Source organism: Myotis myotis, unplaced genomic scaffold (assembly GCF_014108235.1).
Source record: "Myotis myotis isolate mMyoMyo1 unplaced genomic scaffold, mMyoMyo1.p scaffold_m19_p_4, whole genome shotgun sequence".
NCBI classification, from domain to species: Eukaryota; Metazoa; Chordata; class Mammalia; order Chiroptera; family Vespertilionidae; genus Myotis; species Myotis myotis.
Window position 1 is genome coordinate 82,124,960 of NW_023416346.1, and position 24,286 is coordinate 82,149,245.

The 24,286-nt window shown below is 50.1% G+C and overlaps 1 protein-coding gene across 14 annotated transcripts; it reads right to left on the reverse strand.

Moving 5' to 3' along the window:
- Positions 1–137: 137 nt before the first annotated feature.
- On the reverse strand, positions 138–24,002 carry MED12 (mediator complex subunit 12). 14 transcript variants are annotated; one of them, XM_036304648.1, is made up of 45 exons: positions 23,781–24,001; positions 23,132–23,236; positions 22,734–22,925; positions 22,438–22,597; positions 21,018–21,199; positions 20,730–20,840; positions 20,352–20,606; positions 19,879–20,025; positions 19,617–19,716; positions 19,356–19,492; positions 19,013–19,144; positions 18,526–18,652; positions 17,822–18,051; positions 16,455–16,535; positions 15,953–16,123; positions 15,607–15,751; positions 15,390–15,440; positions 14,960–15,078; positions 14,637–14,780; positions 14,021–14,184; positions 13,651–13,782; positions 13,012–13,239; positions 12,692–12,836; positions 12,159–12,279; positions 11,689–11,790; positions 11,475–11,588; positions 11,056–11,231; positions 10,696–10,875; positions 8,910–8,981; positions 8,332–8,465; positions 7,996–8,157; positions 7,631–7,742; positions 7,376–7,465; positions 6,773–6,882; positions 6,441–6,576; positions 6,015–6,176; positions 4,418–4,792; positions 4,072–4,222; positions 3,744–3,937; positions 3,493–3,570; positions 3,187–3,404; positions 1,429–1,666; positions 914–1,054; positions 618–699; positions 138–412 (listed from the first exon to the last, which is right to left on the reverse strand). In XM_036304648.1, the coding sequence occupies exons 1-45, from the start codon at positions 23,877–23,879 to the stop codon at positions 369–371; spliced, it is 6,549 nt and encodes a 2,182-aa protein (XP_036160541.1). In that variant the 5' UTR covers positions 23,880–24,001; the 3' UTR covers positions 138–368. The 14 variants fall into 14 exon arrangements, 13 of the variants coding, with proteins under 13 accessions (XP_036160541.1, XP_036160535.1, XP_036160536.1 ...); XM_036304642.1 differs by lacking the exons at positions 138–412; positions 618–699; positions 914–1,054 and having other exon boundaries at positions 1,333–1,666; positions 3,187–3,274; positions 3,350–3,404; ... (2 more) ...; positions 11,475–11,600; positions 23,781–24,002; XM_036304643.1 differs by lacking the exons at positions 138–412; positions 618–699; positions 914–1,054 and having other exon boundaries at positions 1,333–1,666; positions 3,187–3,274; positions 3,350–3,404; positions 3,735–3,937.
- Positions 24,003–24,286: the final 284 nt, after the last annotated feature.

Consider the following 24,286-nt stretch of genomic DNA (forward strand, 5'->3'; position numbering starts at 1 on the left):
TGAGAAATTTAGGGGATGGAAGGCAAACAGGGGAGATGATCTGAACAGAATGAAGGCTCTAACTTGTCCGTCCGTCCAGCCTCCAGTACTCTCCCAAGGGCCCGCCCTTCCCAGATATGCAGAACTCACACGTGCCCTTTGCAAAGAAGCTCTGTGTATTGGGTGCAACAGCTCTGGGGTCTCAATATAAATAATATACAAAACCCAACAGCTCAATGCCTCACATTAACAAAAATACTAAAAACTCATTAAAAATGGAGCCTGAGGGAAGAGCCCCAACCATTACTGGTGCTAGCCCAGGAAGGGGATTGAGAATTCAGAGAAAAGGGTGGGGCCACATCCAGTCACAAGCAGCTCCTCCAGATGGCTCAGTAGCGTCCAAATATGTTGGTACTGGGCTGTGGCTGGGTATCTGTGAAAAACCAGAGAGGATCAGGGGTGGGATGCCAAGCGGGGCTGTAGATATGCATGGGAAGAGCTACTCAGGTGCTAAGGGAAGGGATGGAATATAATGCTTGCCCCCACAATATGGGCTAGAAGCAACAGCCTCAGCTACTTGCCCCTCCCCACCCCCAATTTATTTCATGGGACTCTCCTGGGAAGGAAGGAAGGCTTACTGGAGAGCTGTTGTTGGAGCTGCCGGACCAAAGCTGCTGTCTGTTGCTGTTGCTGGGTCTGCTGAAGCCCCTGGCGTTGGAACTGAGGTAGAAATTGGAAGTGGAACACTGAACTCAAACCCTCTACTCGGAATCTTCCACATCCTTCTCTATCCCCATCTCCCCATCTCTTTTTAGTGTGCCATGCCTTGCCTCCTACTTCTACCACATGGCACACTGTCCCCAACCTAGTTCACTGGCTGCATGCCCAACCTGGGCAGCTGTCCCTGAGCCTGGGGCTGGAGTCCAGCAGCTACCTGGGGCTGGGACTGGGGCTGGGGCTGGGGAGGAGCCGCTGCCTGTTGCTGCTGCTGCTGCTGCTGCTGCTGCTGCTGTTGCTGCTGCTGGTGTGCTTGTTGTTGTTGTTGCTGCTGCTGCTGTTGCTGTTGCTGTTGCTGCTGTTGCTATGAGAACATAAGAGATATTGCTAAGGAGAGCAAGCAGCTGAGCCCAGGCATGGAGGGATGGGAACAGGGGAAGAAGCAGCAGGGAGGAAACTGGGTTCAGTGCCCTCCTTCCTCAGAGAGCTGCAGAGAAAGATACCCAATCTAGAGTCCCCAGCAGACAACCCCCAACTCTCTCCCAATAGAACCCCCCAAAACCAAAGTGAGTATAAGGGGAAACTAACTCTCTAAGATCCTACTGCATGCCAGATACTCTGCCAGGCGCTTTCTATGTACTGCCTCAGTCACTATAGATAACAATGAGGAGGAGCCTGGGCCTTTCCTCCTCCTCGGGTTCCCAGGTCCCCTGTGAACTCCCTGGGCCTTACCCGTAGGATCTGCTGCTGCTGCTGCTGCTGCCGGATGTGGTACTGTTGCTGCTGCTGTTGCTGTTGCTGCTGCTGCTGTTGCTGCTGCTGCTGCTGCTGCTGCTGCTGCTGCTGCGGCTGCTGCTGTTGTTGTTCAGGCAGGATGGCAGCTGATCGGACGGCAGCCTGGACACCCTGAGTGCTCAGTGGTGTCAGGGTACCTATCATGGGTGTTTGCTGCAGTGTCTGGTGTGAAAACCTACAAAGAGAGGTCCAGAGATCAAGGCATGGGGCGGGGAGAGAGGTGAAAGAGAAGCCCCAGGTCCTGACTCTAAAGACACTTCAGTCGTTTTATTCATTCCTCCTGTCACTAATCAGAAGAGCCCTTTGGGTCCTGGCAGCTTTCTAAGTAGGGGAGTAAGGAGTAAAGACAATGCCCCATCTCAGTGTCTCATAACCTTCATGGCTAGAAATTTTTCAATTCTGTCTTAGCTATTTTTCTCTTATAAAAATGGAAAAAAAGTCTTAGCATAGGATAGGCATTTTGTTAACACTTTGTGAGGTTTTTGTTGTCGGTGGCAATCCCCAATAACATTTCAGGGGCTTAAAGACAATTGAGTCCCACTGCTCCTTCCACTTTCCTTACCCCAATCTGTACATCACTGTACCAGGCTACTGACCAGGTCCCCTGTCTCAAGTCTTCTTGCACCTTCTCTATGCATCCTATCCATGCACTCTATATTAATCGCTAGACATGTCTAACTCGTCATGTCACTTTCCAGATCCAAAGAGCTCTTTCTGGAATTGTGTCTCAGTTCTGCACTAAGCAGTCAAGGCCCTCTTCAAACTGCCCACTCCTAGCCTGTCCCTTACTTCCCCGACACCAATTTTACCTCCATCCAAGTTCTTCTCCTACCTCTCCTCCCAGCCACTCCCCTCATTTGGCTCCCATGTCTTTGTTCATGATATGCCCTCTATCTGGAATCCCCTTCCTTCTCCTCCTCTCCACAAATACAAATCATAGCCATCCTTCAACGCAAGTCCAACCTTCTTCGTGACACTTCCTCTGATGACTCAGGCCCACGATGACAGCACCATGCACCTTTTCTGGATTCCCATTTTACTTCACAGCACATAATGGCACATCTGGCTGATTTTCCTCAGTGTTCTCTAAATGTTCCTCTGGGTAAGTCTCATCTCCTCAACCAGAGTAACAATTCTTTGTGGTGAGGGACTTCATAGTTTTTTAAAAATATCTTTCCTCACCCCAACCGGTCTTAGCACAGTGCTGGCCACACAGTGAGCAGTTACTACTTCTCAGTAAAAGGACTTCTGCTGGTCTACCCTTCAGTGTTCTAAACCCTAAGCTACAGACCCTCAGGACACAATTACAATGTCTTACCTTAGGCTTGACTAATGTTCAGAATAGTGAGAGGATATGTTCATTAGTCCATTCCAGAGTTAAGACTGTTCTAACACTGGCTTTATGCCAACTTACCATGCAGTGCATCGATGAATCCTAGACTTGCCCTTACTGTAGTCATATAAATCATTTCCCTTCTCTCGGCCTCAAAGAAATATAGAGGAAGCAGGTGTGGGACTACTGGTTGCCAGGGTCCCTTCCAGCTCTGGCATTTTGTAGCAATAGGCTATGTGGCCAGGTAAGTGTTCTTGCCGCCTCCAGAAGGTCTGATTAGTCCCATCACCCCAGGCATGTTTTTCCAAGTCAAATGTGCCTCTGTACCTCAGTGCCTTTACAACCCCAACTCCCTTGGGTACCTTTGAGTGGAAGTTAGCCCATGTCCGTAGGTAGGGGCCTGCTGGTGCACATAGCCACTGGGCCGCTGTTGCAGGTGGCGAGTGGGATCTACAAGAGTAGGATTGGTAGAAGGGTGGGTGCTCTGATAAGGCTGGCTGGAGTAGCTGGGGGGCACCATGGTACCTGCGGGGCCTGTGTGTTGCTGCAATCCCACATGAGAAACATAAGGAGTATATCCCTGGACGAAAGGAGGAGAGAGTCAGGACCAAGAGCGTGCAGAGTAACTTGCCTCAAGCTCCCTAATTCTCACCATCTTGTGCCCTTACCTGGGAGGTCTGCAAACCGTAGGAAGAACTAGTAGTCATTTGGTGGACAGATGACTGGCCCAACATCCCCTGACTCTGCTAAAAGGGAAAACGGGGACAAATTTAAACTCAGAAAACACTTTCCGCCATCTCGTTAACTCTATCTCCCACTCTGCATGTCCCCGTGAAGAGCCCAAGTGTCTCCTCAGTCCTGTGACCCTCAAATGCCTCTCCCTGGGGGCCCTCCCTACGGCCCCTCTCACTATCTTTGCCTGGAGCTGTTGGCGAAGGCGCTGTCCTTGGGGCACTGCAGGCTGCTGCTGTCGGTACATGGAGGTCTTGTAAGAGGGTTCCAGTCCCATGACACCACTCATGGTTGTGGGAAGCACTCCAGGGTAAGGTGGTCGGGCAGGCAGCTTCTGCATTGGTAACCGCACAGGGCGGTATGGGTCCACACGAGGGCCACCTGGAAATGGGAGCAGGCTGACCTCTCAAGGCTCCTTGTCCCTCCATCCCCAGCTAGGTGTCCTTGGATGAGGGGCATCATCCCTGAGGCAGGAGGAATCCAGGTAAGTCTCTCATTCCTGGGGTGGCACTAACCTGCAGGTAGTGGCTGGTTCTGGGTGTAGAGGCCTATGGGGCCCTGCCTGTAGCTAACGTGGGTTATGGAACCAGGATTAGTATGGTGCAGGAGGTCTGGAGGCACTGTCACGCCATAGGGGCCACTCCGTCCTGAGCCCATTCCAAAGTCCTATGTGAACGGTAGAAGAGGAAGGTGAGGGGTGGGGGTGAAGTGGGCTAGGAGGGGTGAGGGGGAGCTGGATCTACATGGTTATTATAATTCCAAAGGCACCCCTGCCCCACATGCCCCTGCCCTTCCTACAAACCAGAAACTGGACAGAATCATGGAGACAGGCTGTGGAAGCATCACGGGGACAGCACTAACCTCTGTCTTAGCAGATGGCTGGCTTCGTTTCTTGCCTTTGGTGGACTTCTTCTTGCGTTCCTCAGTACTGGCTGGAGCAGCCCCAGGTTTGTCAGTTTTGGGGGGCTCTGGAGCCTTTTTCTCAGGCTCTAGCAGAGTAGGAGCAGGGGGCTCCTCATCTTCTGGTGGCAGGGGCAGTGGCTCCAGGTAATACGCCCGGGGCCGAGGCCGCAGGTGCGTGTGGTAGAGCAGTAAGCGCTGCTGCTCCTCACCTCGAGCCACTCTCCGATCCACCCGGACTGTTCCGAACCAGCCCCAAGACAGTGGCGCTGACGGCTTCAAGCCCTCAAAAAGATCCCAGGGAGAGAGCTTCTGTTTGGTGGAAACCTGTAGACCCTGCTCCAGAAAATGAGAAACAATGAGTGGCTAAGGCTTGTAAAACAGAAGCCAGACCTTAAGGACTTATAGGAAAGGGGGAAGTATCTTCAGGCAATGAAAGAAAAAAAAGTAATGGGCAGATTCAGGAAAGATGGTCAGATGAAGACAGATGGGTATGGACACACAAACATGCACACGGGAGACAGAGTTAAGTGGAGAGAAGGTGATGGGTGTATGGAGGGGAGAGGGGGAGAGAGAGAGAGAGAGAGACTGAGACTCTGACATTCAGAGGAAGACAGAGATAGAAATGAAGAGAAAAGGCAGTGAGAGACTAAATACAGGCAGAGAGGGAAAGAGAGAAAAGGAGAAAAACAGGAAGAGAGAGGTAGGCAGAGGGAGACAAAGAGACAGGTGGAGAGAGACAGAGACACTGAGGAAGGGGGACAGAGACAGATGGGACAGGAAAAGACATGAGAATTATACATGAATGGGTTGGACTTCGGATTTAAACTCTAGATCAGTGGTTCTCAACCTTCTGGCCCTCATGTTGTGACCCAACCATAAAATTATTTTCGTTGCTACTTCATAACTGTAATGTTGCTACTGTTATGAATCATAATGTAAATATCTTATATGCAGGATGGTCTTAGGCGACCCCTGTGAAAGGGTCATTCGACCGCCAAAGGGGCCGCGACCCACAGGTTGAGAACCGCTGCTCTAGATCCTCTTCTTCCTCTCCCTCTCTACTATACACATTGATTATAGCTAAAAAATACTACAACTAACAGAGAGAGGGGAAAGAAAATTGTGCAGAGATGAGTGAGTGGAGGGAGAAAAATGCAGGCATGAAGATATCGGATATGAGCTGTCATCCAGATAGATGGGTGGGGTGCAGGCAGGGTTGGAGGAGGGCAGGAGGTAGGTGGGACAGAGGAAAGAGGAGGGTGAAGTGTTGAGAAAAGGGTGGTATGTTAAAAGGTGGGTAGAAGTGGTGAGCGGTGGGTACGGGTGAATGAAGAGACCAAGGAAAGAGGTTGAGACTCCCAAGATGGGGAGAAGAAATGTAAGTAAAGTTAGTGATGAGTTCAACATTGAAGAGGTGGCTTTCACTGCAGAGCCTGATGGACGCAGTAGCCTGATGAGCCTTTGTAGGTACAAGTTAATGCAGGAAAGGCTCTTGTCCAAAGGGGGGAAAGGTGGGGGGGTAGAGAATTTGGGGCAGAAAGACAGTGAAACATGCCTCCTTCTTGAAGATGGAATCAAAGCCAGTAATCTTGTTGCCCTTGGTGTCAATAAGGGAGCCCTGTGGCTCACAGGTGATGACATCTCGGGTTTGCTTGGGCAGTGGCAGCAGCTGGCGAACCTTTTCCAGACTGTCTGACTGGCGCTCCCCCAACTCTTTCTGCAGGCACAGTAAGAAGAGACAAGAGTTCAAGAATACAAAAACATAGGGGTGAAAAGTCTTAGGACAACACAGAACCTAGCATGAAAACACTCAGTCAATCCTTGCTATACGAATAACAAAGAAAAAGCGACTATGAAAGGAAAGAGTGGAGGCTTTGGCCAGAGCAAAGTCCCAGAGGCTGGACAGCCACTGCAAGGTCAGGGGACAGTGGGCTAAGAATATTGCTGTTCCCTAAGCCTCACCCTTGCCTCTTCTGCTCACCTGCAGCTTCTTCACCAGGTTCATGTAGGCACGTTTGTTTTCCTCCATGCTGCCTTGAGAGATGCTGGACATGTCTGCAGCCAGGGTCCCATTGATGAGCACACTCAGCATGTCCAATACAGTAGTGAAGAGCTCACTATTACAGGAAGCCAGGGAGAAAATCGGAAAAGAGGTGAAAATAAAGGACTGGGGGTTGGATGCAAGCAGAAAATGATGCTTAAGATGTCACTCTGGGGGTGTCAAAACCAGGGATCACAGGGGGCTGTGCACCTGGTGTGGGGGAAGGGGGACCCTCTTGGGCACAAAATGCAGAGAGGGGTAGGGTACTTTACTTGTTGGACTGCATGTCGACAGTGCCGCTGATGATGATCTCCAGGAGGAGCACTGCCCACTCAGTGGTTTGCTGGGTGCTACGCTGCACAGTGTCAAACATGCCACCCACCTGCCAAGGACATAATAGGTCAGTCAGATGGCTCAGGGTGAAGTTCAGCATTTAAGGAAAGTTTGGATCAGAACCTGGGTTGGGTGGACTAGGGACACCTGAGGTCAGTAGTCCAGTTGTACCTATTACTTGCTACATGAACTCAGGGCAATGACTTAATAATTGACCTCTTGGGCCTTGGTTTCCTTACTTATTAAATGGCAGGAGTTGGACTAAGGGATGTCCAAGATTCTATCCAACATTCTAAAATGAGCTTCTAAGTCTTCTAGGGTCTGGCCAGAATCTAGGATAATTGAGGCAGTGTCCCTGCTAGGATTCAGTGTCCTTAACCACTTTCAGGGCCTGCGTCCTTTAGGAGAGCTGGGTGAATGCTTGAAGATCCAGAACAGCCTGGGCCCGCCATCATCCCCCTTGCACTCCCTGGGCTAGGACTTCTTTGCTCTGCAATTCTAGCCCCACCCCTTCCCTTCTTCTTCCCAGCTTCCCTTCTCACCAGGTTGAGCCGCAGTTTGAGGGCCTCATGCATTAGCTGCTTTGGTTTGCAATCATCTAAGTACTGGTCATCTCGCCAATTATTAACAATCTAAGACAGAAACAAGTATAACACACAGCTCAGAGATCCCCTCATTTCCATTCCAAAGTACCCACAGTATTCACGGAAAGTAATGAAGGTTCCGAGTACACAGTGGCCTCTTGGGCACATCCTTCTCTGCCCTCCTGCCAGGCTCCATGACCCAGAGACCTGTACCTGCTGCACCTGGCTGTAGAGGGAGGTAAGGAGTCCCTCGCGCTGCTCATCCTGCCCTTTCAGACATGTCAGTACCAGGGATAAGAAGGGCTGCTGGCTCAACAGAGACATGCTAGAGATGAGAGGAAAGGAAAAGAAAAAGAATAGGACCATGGGCTGGAGAACTGGCAGCTTCCAACTTCATTCTCCCAAGCCCCATAGCCTATTATCTTAAGATCTAGCCGTTTGCTCAATGTGACCCATGCTTACCCTCTGATTTTCCACTTTTCCATGGTTTTTTTTCTCACCCCTCTGCCCTAACTTTTCTTCACTGGGCTGCTTCCTCTTTCTACCCCTTGCTCCTGCCCCCCTTCCAGCTGCTTTACCTCTTCTGCTTTTGTCGATCACGTTCTTTGCGGGAAGACGAACCCAGGTGCTGGCCCTTCTCCAATTCTTCCCCAGCAGCCTTTAACACATGCCCCTGGACTGAGGTGGGCAGTTTAGCAATGAGGGGGGCCACCAGCCAGACACCAGAGCGCTCTAGAGAGCTGGAGGACAGATGGAGTCCACAGGGTTACAGAGGAGCCAGGCAAGGTTGGTAGAATCCATCTTCTCCTCTCCTGATGGACATGCCTGATATCTATCTCCACACGGTTGAAATAATTTACATTGACATTAGAGAAACTTATAAGGGAATGGGTACTAACAGGTGTCTACCCAACCTGAGCACGGGCTTGGCCTTGTTGCTGCTGGGCATGTTGCTTGCAGTGTTTCCAGAAGATGACCCTGTCTCTGCTGACTGTTGAAAAACCTCAATTGTGGCCTTGGCAATGTTCTCTAAGAGAGAGTTCATCTCCTGGGGAAGAGGAAAGGCACAGGGACGCTAAATGGGAAGTTGGGGTGAAGGAAAAGAGATGGTAGGAGAGATGGGAGATGAGGGCAGATGAAGGCATCTGTGGAGGTTAATGGGAGGGGAGGGACGCCAGTCTGTTGGGAGTCATACCCTCCAGTCCCTGCAGATTTTTTCAATTCCCCAGTATTCTCCTTTGCAGACCTCCTTACAGTAGTGACCACAGAAACAGCCTTCACAACTACCACCGCCAACCCTTCCCACAACTCAAGAGTCCCAACACTTCCAACCCAGCTCCTTTATCATCGGCTCTACATATCTGTCACCTTCCCATCCTCTCTTATCTCAAGAACCCCAGGGTAGGACCTACGTTCTTCTATGGTGGGCCACCTCCCTGACACTCGGAGCTAGAAGTGAGCATGGGAAAGAGAGGGCCGGGGCACCACTCACATTGTTTGGGGTCTGCTTGATCATGAGCTGCAGCTCCAAGGAAGACTGGCGCATGGTCCACTGGTCCAAGTTCTGTTATAGAGACCCCACACCCAAGCTAGTCATCTTCATGTCACCCACAAACACTCATCACTCCAAGGCCAGTTTCTGATCTCTCACAACCTTGAACCACACTCTGAAAGGGACCTCTATGGCCCCAGCTTTAGGAAAGATTACACCTAAATAATTCAAAATGGTTGAAAAATCTAACCTTTAAAAAAAGTGGTTCAGGCCGAAGCCGGTTTGGCTCAGTGGATAGAGCGTCGGCCTGCGGACTGAAAGGTCCCGGGTTCGATTCCGGTCAGGGGCATGTACCTGGGTTGCGGGCACATCCCCAGTAGGAGATGTGCATGAGGCAGCTGATCGATGTTTCTCTCTCATCGATGTTTCCAACTCTCTATCTCTCTCCCTTCCTCTCTGTAAAAAATCAATAAAATATATTTAAAAAAAAAAAAAAAGTGGTTCAGGAAAGATTTCACATCTTTCCACAGGTTCCTGTTTCAGGGCCTCACATTCTTTTTTAAAATATATTTTTATTTTACTTATTTGTTTTTAAAATGTATTTTATTGGTTTCAGAGAGGAAGGGAGAGGGAGAGACAGAAACATCAATGATGAGATTAGTGTTTGAGCCTGCAACCTGGGCATGTTCCCTGAAAGGGAATCGAACTGTTGACCGCCTGGTTCATAAGTCGATGCCCAACCACTGAGCCACGCCATCTGGGCGGGCCTCACATTCTTTAGCACAAGGAAGTTCTACTTAACACTTTACCTAAATCCTTGATGTTAAAGTTGAAGCCTGCTTCTCCTGTTTCAAACTAGCTGCTCAAAGTCCTTTACAGACCCCAAGGCTATACTGCTAGCTAATCTCTTTGGCATTATCTCCTCTGGACTTTAGAGACCTCATTCCTTTAGCTTTTCCTTAATGGCTTTATTTGTCCACTCTCTAGTCACCTGAATGTCTGAAACTGCGTGGTTAAGCAAAAAAGGCACAGGTATACCTAAGTTCACATACTGACTCTTAGCTTACTAGCTGTGTGACCTTTGGCAAGTTACTTAACCTCTTCCAACCTCAGTTTCCTTACCGGTCGAACAGAGATACTCATACCTACTTCATAGGGTCGTAAAGATTAAATGAGAAAATATACGTAGTGTGCTGAGCACAGTAGCTGGCATGAAACAGACATTCTAGTGTAGTAGCTACTGAGTAGTATTACCATTCATTACTGAGCCATGACCAAAGTGCCAAAAAGTAGGTCTTCCAGATGCCATGCCCCCCCCCCCGCCCCCAAGATAAGCTACAGTCCCACTGCATCCAGAGAGCTGTGCCCTTACCCAACAGTTTATTCTAGAGTCTAGACCAGGGGTGGGCAAACTTTTTGACTCGAGGGCCACAATGGGTTCTTAAACTGGACCGGAGGGCCGGAACAAAAGCATGGATGGAGTGTTTGTGTGAGCTAATATAAATTCAAAGTAAACATCATTACATAAAAGGGTATGGTCTTTTTTCTTTTTAGTTTTATTCATTTCAAACGGGCCGAATGCGGCCCGCGGGCCGTAGTTTGCCCACGGCTGGTCTAGACCATTTTGGCTTTACTTCTAAACCCATGCTGGAGCTGTTTCTCTCACCCACATCCTTATCTGTCTTCCTTCTTAACTCCTCATCTCTTTTTCTCTCAAGGTTTCCATAGTTTGACCCCAGGCTTGGACTACATTGCTTTCTACAAGACCCCCAATTCCTTGGCCTACCTGGAGAATACGCTTAATGCGCTGCCGCTGGGGGTTCTCCCCGTCCTCATTGTCCAGCAGTCGATGTGGGTAGCAGATGAGCTGCATGAGGCGCTGAGCCTGGGCACTACTCAACACTGGGTCTTGCAGGTCATTGCTGTCCTCACACAGCGATTTAAGGCAACGTTCTCCTACCCATTCCTAAGGAGGCTGATTATCAGGGGACTGAGGCAACCAGAAAGGGGGGTCACGAATAAGGGGGATAGGGTGGGAGTTGGTGAGGGACACAATGTATAGTAGAGAGGTGGCGTGATCATGGCTGGAAACAGGACTATATTATAGAAAAGCATTTAGGAAGTGTGGGGGGAAGGTGAGACTGACCTGTTGGCAGATGCTGCGCAGCACGTACTTGGCATAGACATCCAGACTGGCTGTCTCCACAGAGATGTTGCGGCCACCCTGCCTCCGACCGCCAGTACCACCTCCTCCCTCCTCCTCTGGAAGTTCTTCTGTTCCTCCTGTCACAGTGAAGCCTGAACCCTTCAGTTCCGCATCCCCTGTGGTCCACAGGCAGGAGATAGGGAGGGGTGAGATCCGAATACTGTGTGGAGACCCACCCCGGACCCACAGAGGCAGCAACTCCCCAAGTCCTGCCCTATGGAACAGAAATATACTTCCCTCCCTCCTCTCTTCCCTAAAGATCAGGGAGACCACCTTCAGGAGAGAGACTGTCCTTTGTAGTTTAGCTGGCACTCCACCCTATACACACTTCTGGCACCACTACCTTCCTACCCCCATACCAAGTACAAACACAGCCTTGAGAACAGCAAACACAGCTCCATCCACGATGCGGTTCTGGGAGGCAGCCAGCAGGTGGCGGTCACAGGAGGAGCGGATTCCTACAGTAGGCTTGTCTGGGGAGGGAGCTGAAGTCAGGGGAAGCAAAAGTAGAAACTATGGGGGTGGGGTAGCCACACTTTCTACTGCTGGCTGGCTCAGATCGGGATCACTTACTTCCATCTGACTGGCAAGGATTGAGTTGAGGTGTCTTGAAAAGGTGGAGAAGGATGCGGCAGGTAAGCCGGGCCCCTGGCTCAGAGTCCTGTTCACTGCAAGCTACAGAAAGGAAGACAAAGCAGATGGGACAGAAGGAAATCAGACTGTATATAGGTTTGTGGAGGAGGGATGGTAAAAGGGGAGATGAGGTCAGGCAAAAGGAGGAAAAAAACCAAGATAATGCTGAAGAAGAGGTGGAGCAGCCAACTGTTTTGCTGAATGAGAGGAGTTCCTCGAAGGGTCACAAAATGAACAGATCAGGGATGCAAATGCAGGGTTATACAGAGGCTCCCCAGCCTGAGACACACCACAGGACTGGCCTCTGGGGATGCCAGGGAGCCCTACACTGAACAATGAGAGTGCACCCATAGAGTGTGTGTTGAAATTTGGGATCTAGAAATTCTAGGGGTTCTGGACTGGTAGTTTACCTGCATTAAGGAGTGAAGGGATGGCAGCACAGCGAATCAGATCCTCTAGGAGCAAACACTGGCGAGCAATGAGGATGGCAACAAAAGTAGCCAGGGAGTCATGAAAAGACAGGTCACTGACCTGGAGGAAAAAGCAGACAGGCATTAAGACTCAAAGGGGAGACAGGGTGCTAAATCAAACTCAAAATGGTATGCCTCGACTGTACAAAACTCTGTACCAGCCTAGCCGGTGTGGCTCAGTGGTTGAGCGTGGACCTATGAACTAGAAGGTCACAGTTTGATTCCCGGTCAGGGCACATGCCCAAGTTGTGGCTTGATCCCTAGTGTGGGGCGTGCAGGAGGCACCAAAAAAAAATGATTCTCTCTCATCACTGATGCTTCACACTCTTTCTCCCTCTCCCTTCCTCTCTGAAATCAATAAAAATATATTAAAAAACAATCAAACTCTGTCCCTATACTGCCTTGATTACTGAGAGCAGACTCCTGCCCTGGTAAGTGGCCCAGGCCTCAGCAGGACCCCACCCAAGTCTCACATCTACATTGCAGAGGAGGTCGTTGAAACCACAAGTGCCATTGTTTGAGGAGCAGCACAAGGCCTTAAGTACTCCCAGCCATTCTGCACTCAGTGACTTGCAATAGCCGGTCAGCTCTGCACACAGGATTGCGATGTCATTCACCCTGGGGAAAAGTACAAATGCCCTCAGGAAAAACCTTGTTCCATAAAACCTCAGACCCATTAACTTTTCATTTCCACTCCGGCAATAACCAAGATTGCAGTACCTCCCGGGCATCTCATCCCTCCCAATATGGGGCCGGAGCGCAGTGCCCATTCCTCACTCAGTACGCCCCATACCTATCGGGATCATGGTGCCCCACACAGACGTGCATAAGGGCATTGCAGACAAAGCTGTAGCGGTTAGCAGGGTTCTCACTAAGACTCTTGCCTAGCCCTGTGTAGGTGAAGGTGTGAGCAGCAGGGTTCTCCAGAGTGTCAATCATGAACTCAGGTGCCCAGCGCATATTCGATTCTGATGGCTCCACGTTGCAGTAGATGGTGTTCTTCACCTTGGAGCAGAAGTCGCTGCAGGGATAGGGGAAAGCAGATAGTAGTGTTGAAGGTCTGGTGAGGCAGAAAGATGGTCAGGAAGGGGGAGGAAAGAAAAAGAAGAGAAAGTGAGAGATCAGGGACCTTGGGACAGGAAAAAGGGAGATGGGACAAAGCAGACGAGGCAAGAAAAGAACCCAGTTAGAAGCACAGGGGCCCCTGAAGACAGGGGGAGGAGTGTGGGCCCCACCGAGATGGGCTGGAACTAAGGCCAACAAGGAAGGAGAACCACTCTCAGGAACTAAGAACACATGGAGGGCACAGTCCCCAAACGACCCTGCAAAGGCAGCAGGGTCCCAGGCTGTGCTCTGCTCCTAAGATGGGCGACAATGGGAAGGATAAAGGACGAGGTTCCATTCTCTACCCCTTAACTCCCACCTCTCTTACCTGAAAAGCTCCCCAAATTTGATCTTTAAATGGCTACACGAGGTGTACAGATCATAGAGATAAGCAAGGATACAGCGTTCTGCAGAGGAGCCATCCGACCGGTTCATCCCATGTTTCACTACGCCACACAGCCTGTCACGAGAAAGGAAGGTGAAGAGGGTCAGCAGATAAGTGTGCAGGGGCCAGGACACAAAGGATCCTAGACACAGATTAAAGTCTCTTGACAATACTCACTCCACCCCACCCCACCCCACCCCACCCCACCCCACCCCACCCCACCTCACATGAATGGCATGCACGTCCACAGTGAGAGCCCCATCAGCGTTAATGGGAGCCCTCTGTGCTCCGGTAATTCCAAAGCCCTGCTTACCCCTCAAAGACCTGTGCCATCTGGTCCTGGTTGAGGATGAGGCAGGCATGATAGTGCCGCAGAACAGCCACGATGCACAGACATAGGCTAGTAGTGTAGCTGCCCACAAGGTCAGAGGATTTGAGGAGCAACTCAGCCTCGACTACACTCAGCTCATTCAGTAGCTAGCAGAGTAAGTAGGGTGAGAAAGGAGAACAGGCCCCACATATTATATAAAATCCCACACTTTCTTAGAAGAAACTGGCAAAGCCAGGCCCCAGCCCCTTATTGCTGGAGCCACCTCAGTCTACAAGGGCCCTGCTGCTATATGCCACAGCCCTTTATTCTATTAATGACATCAGCCACATCAACAATCTAATCAATCTCCAGGACAGAATTCTATGAACTCCATGGTGGGAGGACAGTCTATACCCAATGCTCTGATCTGTGTCTTGGGCCTCCCCAGGGAGCACTTGAGTCTCTATTCCTGCCATCTTAGCTCATGTTCCACTCCCCCTGTGCTAATCTTTCTGCCCCTGCAAATAGCCCGGACTCTGACTTGAGTCTCTACTCCTATCCTTATGACCCTATACAGTACAAACTCCTTCCTCCACCCTTATCTCCCCAACTTCCCCACCTGAATGGCAAAGTCGATGAGGCCACTGATGCTGAGTGAATATTCCATGAGGTCGAAGATGAACTGCACATGCTGCACCAGAGGCAAGTGGTATGACATGCCAAGGGCAAAGCTCGTGATCTGCTCCAGAACATTCCGGGAGACCTGATAAGGGCAGTGGGAGTGAGACGGGAGTGGAGAGAGGTGGGGGGAAGCAGGAAAGGATGGCAGTGGAAGGGGATGAGACTGGGAGGTTTGCCCTGCTTAGGAGGGAAAGAAGATGAGGAAAGGAAAAGAGGATGGAAGGCCAGAGTGTGGGAAGGGGGCTGGACTTAGGCCCACACCTGGGCTGTGACCTGGTGTTGGTCATAATGTGAAAGGTGCTGGAACTTAGCAAAAATATCTTCAGCAGTGGGGAAGGCTTCAGGCCGATTGCGACGCCGCTTCTGCCCATCCTCCCCACCTAAGGGGACAGTTGAAAGAGATCAGTCAGGACAGGGAAGATGAACTAGTTGACTAGGGGTGGGGTGGGGAATGGAGGGAAAGGCTATGCGTGGGTGGGAGGGAGGGAACAAAGAAGGAAGGGGAGGGAAGAGGGCAGATGGGAAGGGAGGGCCAAGGAAGGGGTGGGGGAGGGATGAAGGGGACAGTGAAGGGAAGGTTGCAAGGACCACAAACTATGTGGACCATAAAAGGAATAAATACAGGGAGGTGCTAGGTTGAGGGAGGGAAGGGAGAGGGAGGGAGGGCAGTACGGGGCTTACTGTGTGGTACCTAAGAATGTCAGGTCTCCAGGATTCAGAGGCACAATAGGAGCAAGCTGGTCTGCAGAGGGGGGGAATGAGGGGGGAAGTTTCAAAAGGACTAGAGCTCTCAGAAGACTCCAAGAGACAGGACATTGGGACATGACTGGGAATGCCTTATGCTGGGGAAGGGAAGACTGACTAGGGCATTCTTTCAGGGGAGATCGGTTAAGGAGCCTCAAACCCACCAGTTTCTGCTGTCCCCTTGCGGTTCAGAACCTTCAGGATATCCTTGGTAATTTTCTTGATGGCATGGCGGGCATCATCTCGCTGCTTTCCCACCCCAAACAGTACGACCAACCGCTGGTTGCACTCATGGCTGCATGACTCCTCCTGCATCCCAGCAGCACCATCAGACTCCTGCACGAATCTCTTTCCCTCCATTTAAAAGCATGCGCTATGCCCCTCAGCAGCCCAGTGCTCAAACCCTTCCCAGCACGTTGCACCCTCAAGAACAGCTCCAACCCCTCTGCTGGTCCTGGGACAGAAACCTGGACTCAAAATAGATCGTCACAGGGTATTGGGGAAGAGTACCTGGGGGATCGGAAAGTGTGTGGCATACTGCACGTGCCGCGGCTGGTCATAAAGAACCCCGAGAGTCCCTTCCATCTTCTCCTTGGGTGGTGGCTTCACCTCCTTCTCAACATCTGCTTTCTCAGGCGATGGACTGCCCTTCCCCTCACAGGGCATCGTTGGAGAGAACAACTAAGAGAAAGGCAAAAGGGCATAATGCTTAGAGCAGGGGTGGGGAACGTCTGGCCTGCAAAATCATTTGTTCTGGCCCTGCTAAGGCAACTGCAGGTGGGATTTGAAATTCAATAAATCTAGGAGCTTTTATCATAGCAACATCAATTTAAGTGAATTATATTAAGAGAATGGTATTATAATATCCAAATGGCCCTTAGCAGAAAAAAAAAGTTCCCCACCCCTGGTTTAGAGGAACAAAAGGGGATGAAAGGGCATAAAGAAATTCCCAAAAGAGGTATCATGGGAGGCCCTGAAGAGGTGGGTTCTTCCACACCAGGCTCTAACTTACTGAGAAATCAGGCTTCTCCATATCCTCAAAGAGTACACTGGAACTAGGGTCGATGTCCATAGACTCTGAGAGCCCTGGATCCTGAGGGCACAGAACATAAGCGGAGTGTTTTAGTCCCAGGGAGCTGCTTGCTCCCCATCATCTAGAAAAGTTGACAGGGGAGTTGGAGACAGGAGACCATACTGGGAAAAGCAAAGGATCTAGATTCAGGCCTTGATTATTCATTTAACCACCATGGGCCTCAGTTAAGAACAAAATAAATAGCCCTGGTCAGGTGGTTCAGTTGTGTGAGTGTCGTCCCATGCACGAAAAGGAATCAGGTTCAATTCCCAGTCAGGGCACATACCCAGGTTACAGGCTCAATCCTGGGTCAGGTGTGTATGGGGGAGGCAAATGATGGATGTTTCTCACATTGATGTTTTTCTTTCTCTCTCCTTCCTCCCCTCCCTCTCCCAAATTAATAAACAGCCCAGCTGCAGTGCCTCAGTGGTTGAGCATCAACCCACAAACCAACAGGTCACCAGTTCGATTCCTGGTCAGGGCACATGACTGGGTTGTGGCCTGATCCCCAGAAGGAGGCATGCAGGAAGCAGCTGATCTATGTTTCTCATTCTATCCTCTCCCTAAAATCAATAATAGCATATTAAAATAAAACAAATAAGAACATATTCTTAAAAAAAGAAAAAAATAGCCTGGCCGGTGTGGTACAGTGGTTGAGCGTCAAACTATAAAACAGGAGGTCAGGGTTTGATTCTCAGTCATGGCACAAGCCCGGGTTTCGGGCTCGATCCCCAGTGGGGACGTGCAGGAGGCAGCCAATCGATGATTCTCTCTCATATTGATATTTCTCTCTCTCCCCACTCTCCCTTCCTCTTTCTGAAATCAATAAAAACATATTTGAAAATAAACAAATAAATAAATAAGTAAAATGGGGTTAAGATGACCTCACAAGGCAGTTGTTAGGATCACATGAAAAAGAATGATGTGAGCCCAGCTGCGGTGGCTCAGTGACTGAGCGCCAACCTAGGAACCAGGAGGTCACAGTTCAATTCCCAGTCAGGGTGTATGCCCATGTTGCAGGCTCGATCCCCAATCGGGCAGAAGGCAGCTGATCAATGATTCTATCTCATCATTGATGTTTCTATCTCTCTTTCCCTCTCCCTTCCTCTCTGAAATCAATAGATATTTTTTTAAAAAAAAGAATGATGCAAGAGTGCCTTGTAAACCAAGAAGCACTAAGCAGATACTACCATCATAGTTAGGATCATAGTTAGGTCTCATTATTAGGTAAGGGACTCTCAGAGGACTCTGGGAGCCAGGAAGATGGGAACATAGGAAGAAACTATCCAGAGCTGGGAAAAACTCACCTCCAGCTTGCTACTGCTGCTGCACTCAGCCTCCTTGCGCTCTGGGTCATCAGCAGGGTCATCAAAGGGAGAGGGAGGCCGAGGACCAGGTGCTCCAAAGGCAAGGTCCCCTCGGGAGATGAGGGTGCAAGTATATATGTTGTGGGAGAAAACATCGTGTCGAATCAGTTCACAAAACAGCAGTACCAAGTTAAAGAACTCCACCCGCTCACTCTCACTTCGGGGGTCCGCTAGAGGAGAGGGAATGAGAAAAAATGAGTTAGGAGAAGCACAAAAGATATGGAGGAAAAAAGAGGGGGGGGCAGAAAGAAAGAGGGACACACCTCAGGCACGCTCCTTCTAGAGTGCCTGAGGTAGGCAAAAAGAGGAACAATCCAAAACAAAATAAAACTGCAGAGGGACAAAGTATCCTTGGTTACCCCACCTCCTGCCCCACACACCATCTCATAAAGGAATATAGCATCTTTGCTGCTAAGTATATGTGACAATGATTCAATTGTTTGTGCTGGTTTTTATTTTTCTCTTTATTTCTCTATTCTGTTAAACTATAAAATGATCAAAGCCTAGAATTATGTCCAAAATTCATTCAGCATAGAGCCCAAGACAGAAAAATATACCAGAAGGTGCTTAATTATGCTTTCTGATGACAGTAACGGGTAACTGAGTCTAGGCCGAGGTAACCAGAGGGTGGCAGGGGTCCATACTCAGCATGGGAGCCTGTGTATCCAGGAACTGCAGGAGGACATCCTGGAAAATGGGAGCACTAGGAGCAGAAAGGGAGCCAGAGGCAATGGAACCTTTCTCATCTGCAGCTTCTGATTCTCCACAACGCTGTAAGATGAAAGAACAAACTGCAGGATTGGTTTTTACCTGTTTTCTTCACTCCTTCCTCCATGTGTAATCCTAGAACTACCACCTATTTTGTCTCCACCCCAAACTTTTCAATTCCATTCCCCCTTTGACCTCCATTTTCTTTACTGCCTCCCAACTGAAGTTTTGATTGCTTCTCTGACATCAATCCTCTTGCCTTTCTACTTTTGCCTTATGTCCTCGACTTTCCCCCCTAGGTTCTCTACTATTTCTTTATTCTCACAGCTTCAACTATGGTCCCACTACCAGCTCAATCTGTCTTCAACCCCAGTTGCCACTACCCCACTGGCCAACCACTTTCTTTTCTCTCTGCTCCCTAACCTCAGCTTCAATCTCTGCCTGTCTCTTCTCCAGGAGCTTGGCTACCACCATAGCACGATGCCGACCAGAACGTTTGCAGCTGACAGCCCATTCACACAGTAGTGATACCACAGCATCATCATCTGAGGAGATCTGGAGACCACAGGAAGACAGGAGTGAGTAAGGTAGAGCTGGGGACAAAGAACCCAGTTCCGATTTCTTAAACACTGGGTCCCATCTTAAAACATCCCGGCCCAGTAATAGCATCTCTTCAGACATCCCGTTTTCATGCCTCACCAGGCCTTCCCCTCATACTGTTGCTCTCGCAAAGTTTTTTGTTCCTTCGGTGCCCCTTCTTGCTTACCTCATGCCCGTCCTTGCTAGGCCCCAATCCAAAGATTCGGTTACAAAGGGAGTCAAGAGAGTTGCTGAAGTCAGAGCGCTCAAAACTATGGCTGTCCAGCACTTCCAAAGTATGGAGCACCCGTCCAATGGTGAAGCCTAAGGAGGAAAAGTGGCAAAGGGGATTTACCTCCCTATGCAGTCCAACTCTCAGATCTCTGTCCTAACCAATCTCCATCCTTTCCTCAAACATCCTTCTTACTATTCATCGTCTGGCACTCACCTGCAGTAGCTTCCTGGCACTTATCAAAAGACCAGCGAACCTCAACTGCCTGTCCACGCTCCTTGATCTGCTGTTCGATCTCCCGCAATTTTGCACGGACCTGAAATATATATCAACGACTTTAAGGATGTACCAAGGCATACAAAAGGCCAGGGCCCCAGGCTAAAAGAATAGTGCCAGAGGACTCCAAGTCACTATTTTTGAAAGAATAATTGAGCCTCACCTCCTAATCTGGGGGTACTAGGCAACTGGTCCGACTTACCTGTTGGGTGAAGGCACTGTTGCCCTCTGGCATGGGCAGGTTGGAGGGGGCAATAGGCAGGTGGTCAAGTGGTGAGCCAGTCTTAATTCGGCTATCAGTCAGCGAGTAGTGCCAAACCAAAGCACTAGGACAACACAGGAGGATCGTCTGCAGATAGGAACCACTATGTCAAACTCAGTTACCATGGCTACCTCTCTAGAATCCCATTATAAGACCCAATCCTTAGAGTTCCGATCCAAAGTATTCTAAGTCCCTGGAGTGGCATCACTCGATCCCTGAGCCCCTCCCCTCATCCACACTCCTAACTGAAAAGGAACTAACAGTCCATGAATGAGAAGCAACAATCTCTAAGCAAGTACTCAGTGCCGAGTCCCACCTCCAATTCAGAATCACCCCCATTCTCCAGGACAGGCACCCAACCAACTCCTCTCAGGATGCCTCTTAACACTTCCTTGGGGCCACCCAGTACTTACCTGAAGGATACAGCTGAGGCCAAAAACAAGGGGCCGGTGCTGAGGGCACATAAGCAGGTCACTAAAAGGTATAGAGGGTGTGCTACTAGTTGGGGGCTGAGGAGCAGGGGTGGTGGGCAGTGTGCTTGTCGACTGAGCAGACATAACATGAGCCGAGTGACTGCTCATGCCATCCAGTTGCAGGGCCAGTCTTCGGGTACAGAAGTAGGCAAGGCGGCGGGAGAGGTATGCAGACTGAACGAATTCCCCAGAGTACTGTGAAGACATGAGGAGCAAAACCCCAAATTCTCTCCAAAGGACCCTGCTGTCACATCTTATTCCTCCTCTAATCCTCCCGAGAGCCCCCCCCATCCCCGACCCCTAAATCCTAGACCTTACTCGAAGCAGCAGGGGCAGCAGCAGTTTAAGCAATTCATCTTCTCCAGGGCGGATTTTCTCAAAACACTCAAGTACCCATGTCAGGAACTCGTGTCTGTCCAGCATTCCATCCTATGGGTACCAGGGGAAAGGATTAGTTTAGCCCAGGGATTATTAGAGATGAGGCAGATAAAATCAATGACAGGATGAAGAGAACCACAACTGGGGCAAGGTGGCAGGCAGATTCCGTTCTCTATGGGCAGAGTGCGAGATCAGGCTCAATCCAATGTCCCACAGGACATGCCCTACCTGAAACATGAACATGGCCAGCTTCTCGTTGTAATCCCACTGCCGTATTGCCAACTCTACATCATGGGGCAAGGGCCCTATAGTGGAACCACAGCCCCCACTGCCTGCAGGCCCAGGCCGGTAATATTCAGCCATCTTTTGCAGCTGCTCCCATAAGTACTTGGTGATGATCTGAGTCCATTCTAAGGGAAAAATGGAAAGGGGCTATTTTATACTGTCCCTCTGCTTAGAACATTTTCTGTTCCCCACCCCCCCACCCCGCCCCTTAGCCATGGTTTTGCTTTCTGCCTTTTCAGTTACCCACAGTCAACTGTGGTCTGAAAATAAATAAATTTTCCTAACCATCAATATAATCTGTTCCTGATATCCAACCATCGACACTGTCATTCATGGCTCCACGATCCAGGATTACCCAGAGCAGATAATCCTCCTTCTGATATATGGTCAGGTCAATAGTAGCCTAATGCTACATCAAAATGCGTACGTCATTCACCTCATTTCATCTCATTACGTAGGCATTATCATCTCACATATCACAAGAAGTTTGAATGTAGTACAATAAGATGTTTAGAGAGAGATACCACATTCACAAAACTTTTATCATAGTATATTATCATAATTGTTCTATTTTTACTTACTGTTGTTAATCTCTTACTGTGCCTAATTTATAAATTAAACTTTACCATAGGTATGTATGAGGAAAAAACAGTATATATTGGGTTCATCACTATCCGTGGTTTCCAGCATCCACTGGGGGTCTTGAAATGTATCCCCCTTGGATAAGGGGGGACTACTGTACTTCTAAACCCTATTCATCCTCTTTGGCTCTAGTCAAATGCTACCTTCCTAAAGCCTTCCCAGGTGTCCCCAAAAGAGGGTAATCTTTCACCCTAGCTGGTTTGGCTCAGTGGATAGAGTATAAGCCTGCGGACTGAAGGATCCCAGGTTTGATTCCAGTCAAGGGCACATGCCCAGGTCGTGGTCTCGATCCCCAGTAGGGGGTGTGCAGGAGGCAGCTGATAAATGATTCTCTCTAATCACTGATGTTTCTATCTCTCTCTCCTGCTCCCTTCCTCTCTGAAATAAAAAAATATAAAGAAAGTAATCTTTCGGTCTACTGAAGTCTCAAAGAAGCTTCTGCCTCCTCTTTTGACACTTTATATATTTAATAATGTAACTCGTACACCTGCCTTGGCATACTTACTAGACTATAAGCATCCTAAGAGCAGGGATTAGGTACTGGTCATCCTTATAGCCTAGCACATGTACATAGTAAACACTCAAGATACTGGATGTTTACTAATTGAGAGAAAGCAACATACAAGCAGAAGCAAGGAATAGATAAGGAGAATAATTCTAAGGGTCTATCGCTCCTTGAAGAGATCAGTGGTGGGAACCCTGGTAATTAACAGTTACTCACCCATGAAGGGGTCAATGATATTTCTCTTCTTAACCTTGGTCTCATTGATTGCTGCATAGTAGGCACAGGTCATCTTAATGAGCCAGGCGGCCCTCATCACAGGCACTGTGTATTTTGCTAAGTACCCAAACACTTCGTCCTTCTTACCGAAAATAGGGACCTGGATGGACATTGCAAATAGTGAGACCTCTATTGCCACCATTAGCTTGCAGCCATATAGCTTAATCTGGGCATAGGACTATACTTGGTACCCATGCTCCCCTCCTTGGCCTGAAGAACAGGAAACAGTATCTCACCTTCTTGGCTAGTTGTGTGAGTGGCTTGGTGCCAGCCAGGTCAGTGAACCAGGTGTTAATGGCACTCTGGGATCTTGGAGTCACCAGCCAGAAGTTGTCCTTCTGGTTCACTTGGGGCTTCCTGCGACCAGTGTCAGGGAGGGTGTTACAACGTAACTTCTCGGCAATAATGTTGCTGAAGTTGGAACTGATCTGAGGAAAGAAAACTATACCTCAGGTGGAAAGAAAGGGTGGAGAGGTAGTTGTGCCTTTGACGGGCAAATGCCACTGTGGTAGCATTAGGTTATGAAGGGAAACTTGGCCACTTAGGTCGTCCCTTTAGGTCTTCCCAACCCATGGCCTTTGCTCCTTCTCAGATTCTTCCAGCCTTTTCCTTCAGCCTGGCAGGATTTTCTCACCTTGGAAGGATTGAAGTTTACATTCTTGGCACTGCCATGTTCATCCCCAGAGACAGCAGGCTGGTTATTGAAACCTTGTTTTACATTCAAGGCCGTCAGTTCATCCTGAGGCAGGAAAATGGCATTTTAGTTTTTTTCCTTGGGGGTGGTGGTGGTGGGAGAGGAGGGCAGGAAAAGAGGGGGAAAGGGGGGAGGGCGAGAAAGTAGGAGGAGGATTCTAAGTAGCACAGATTACTGTTTAGAGCTAGGCCTTGATGTTCATTTGGACCCCACCCTCACCCCCCCCCCCCACACACACACACAAAGTTACTCAGGCTCCCCATCACCCAGATCTCACTCAACATCACTCTTTCCTCACAAGCTGGCTAGCAGCCATGGCTCACCAAGCTGCCTCAGACAACTTTCTGAAGGGTGTGTAGAGGGGGAGGCCACCTCCAGCGTGGCCCCTCCACCGTTCCCTAGTCACACTCAGGAACCGCCCCCTGCCCTCCAGGTCCCACTCTCCTGCACCCACTTTACTCTTCCCCCTTTCGGGACTTTTGCTCCCACCAGACCGCCGCGCCCCCCCCTTTCCTAAACCCTAGGTGCTTCCTCCATGGCTGAGCGCTGGCCTCTGGCCCCGCGAGAGCCCCGGTTTGTGAACGCGCACCTCCTTCTGTTTGGGATCTTGAGGGTACACATCAGGAGGCCCCAGCCGCGGCCGCTTCAGGGGCCGGTGTTCGTAGCTCAAGATCCCGAAGGCCGCCATTTTGCCCAGCCCGTAGCGCCGGAGGCGCCAGCCGGGCCGGCTCCGGGGCGGGGGGAGCCGCAGGGGGGGCGGCGGTGGCGAGGACGGCGGCCGAGAGACAACGGGGGGCAGGTTAGAAACTCTCGATCATTGCCGGAAACTACCGAGGGGAACCGAGGGACGCCGGAAACCGTCGGACAATACCGACCTCTGCGGGGCGGGGCGGGGCGGGGCCGGGCCGGCTTGGGGCGGAGCTCCGCTCCGGGAGTGTTCCGGCCTGAGATCCATTTCACACTGGCAGCGGCTGCGGAAGGTCCCGGATCCCAGCGCGGGGTGATGCGAACCTGTCAAAAGGGGAGCAGCAGTCTGACAGGAGCTGGTTTCCGGGCGCCTCGCTCAGTTTTGGGCCTAGAATGGGTGCTCGATAG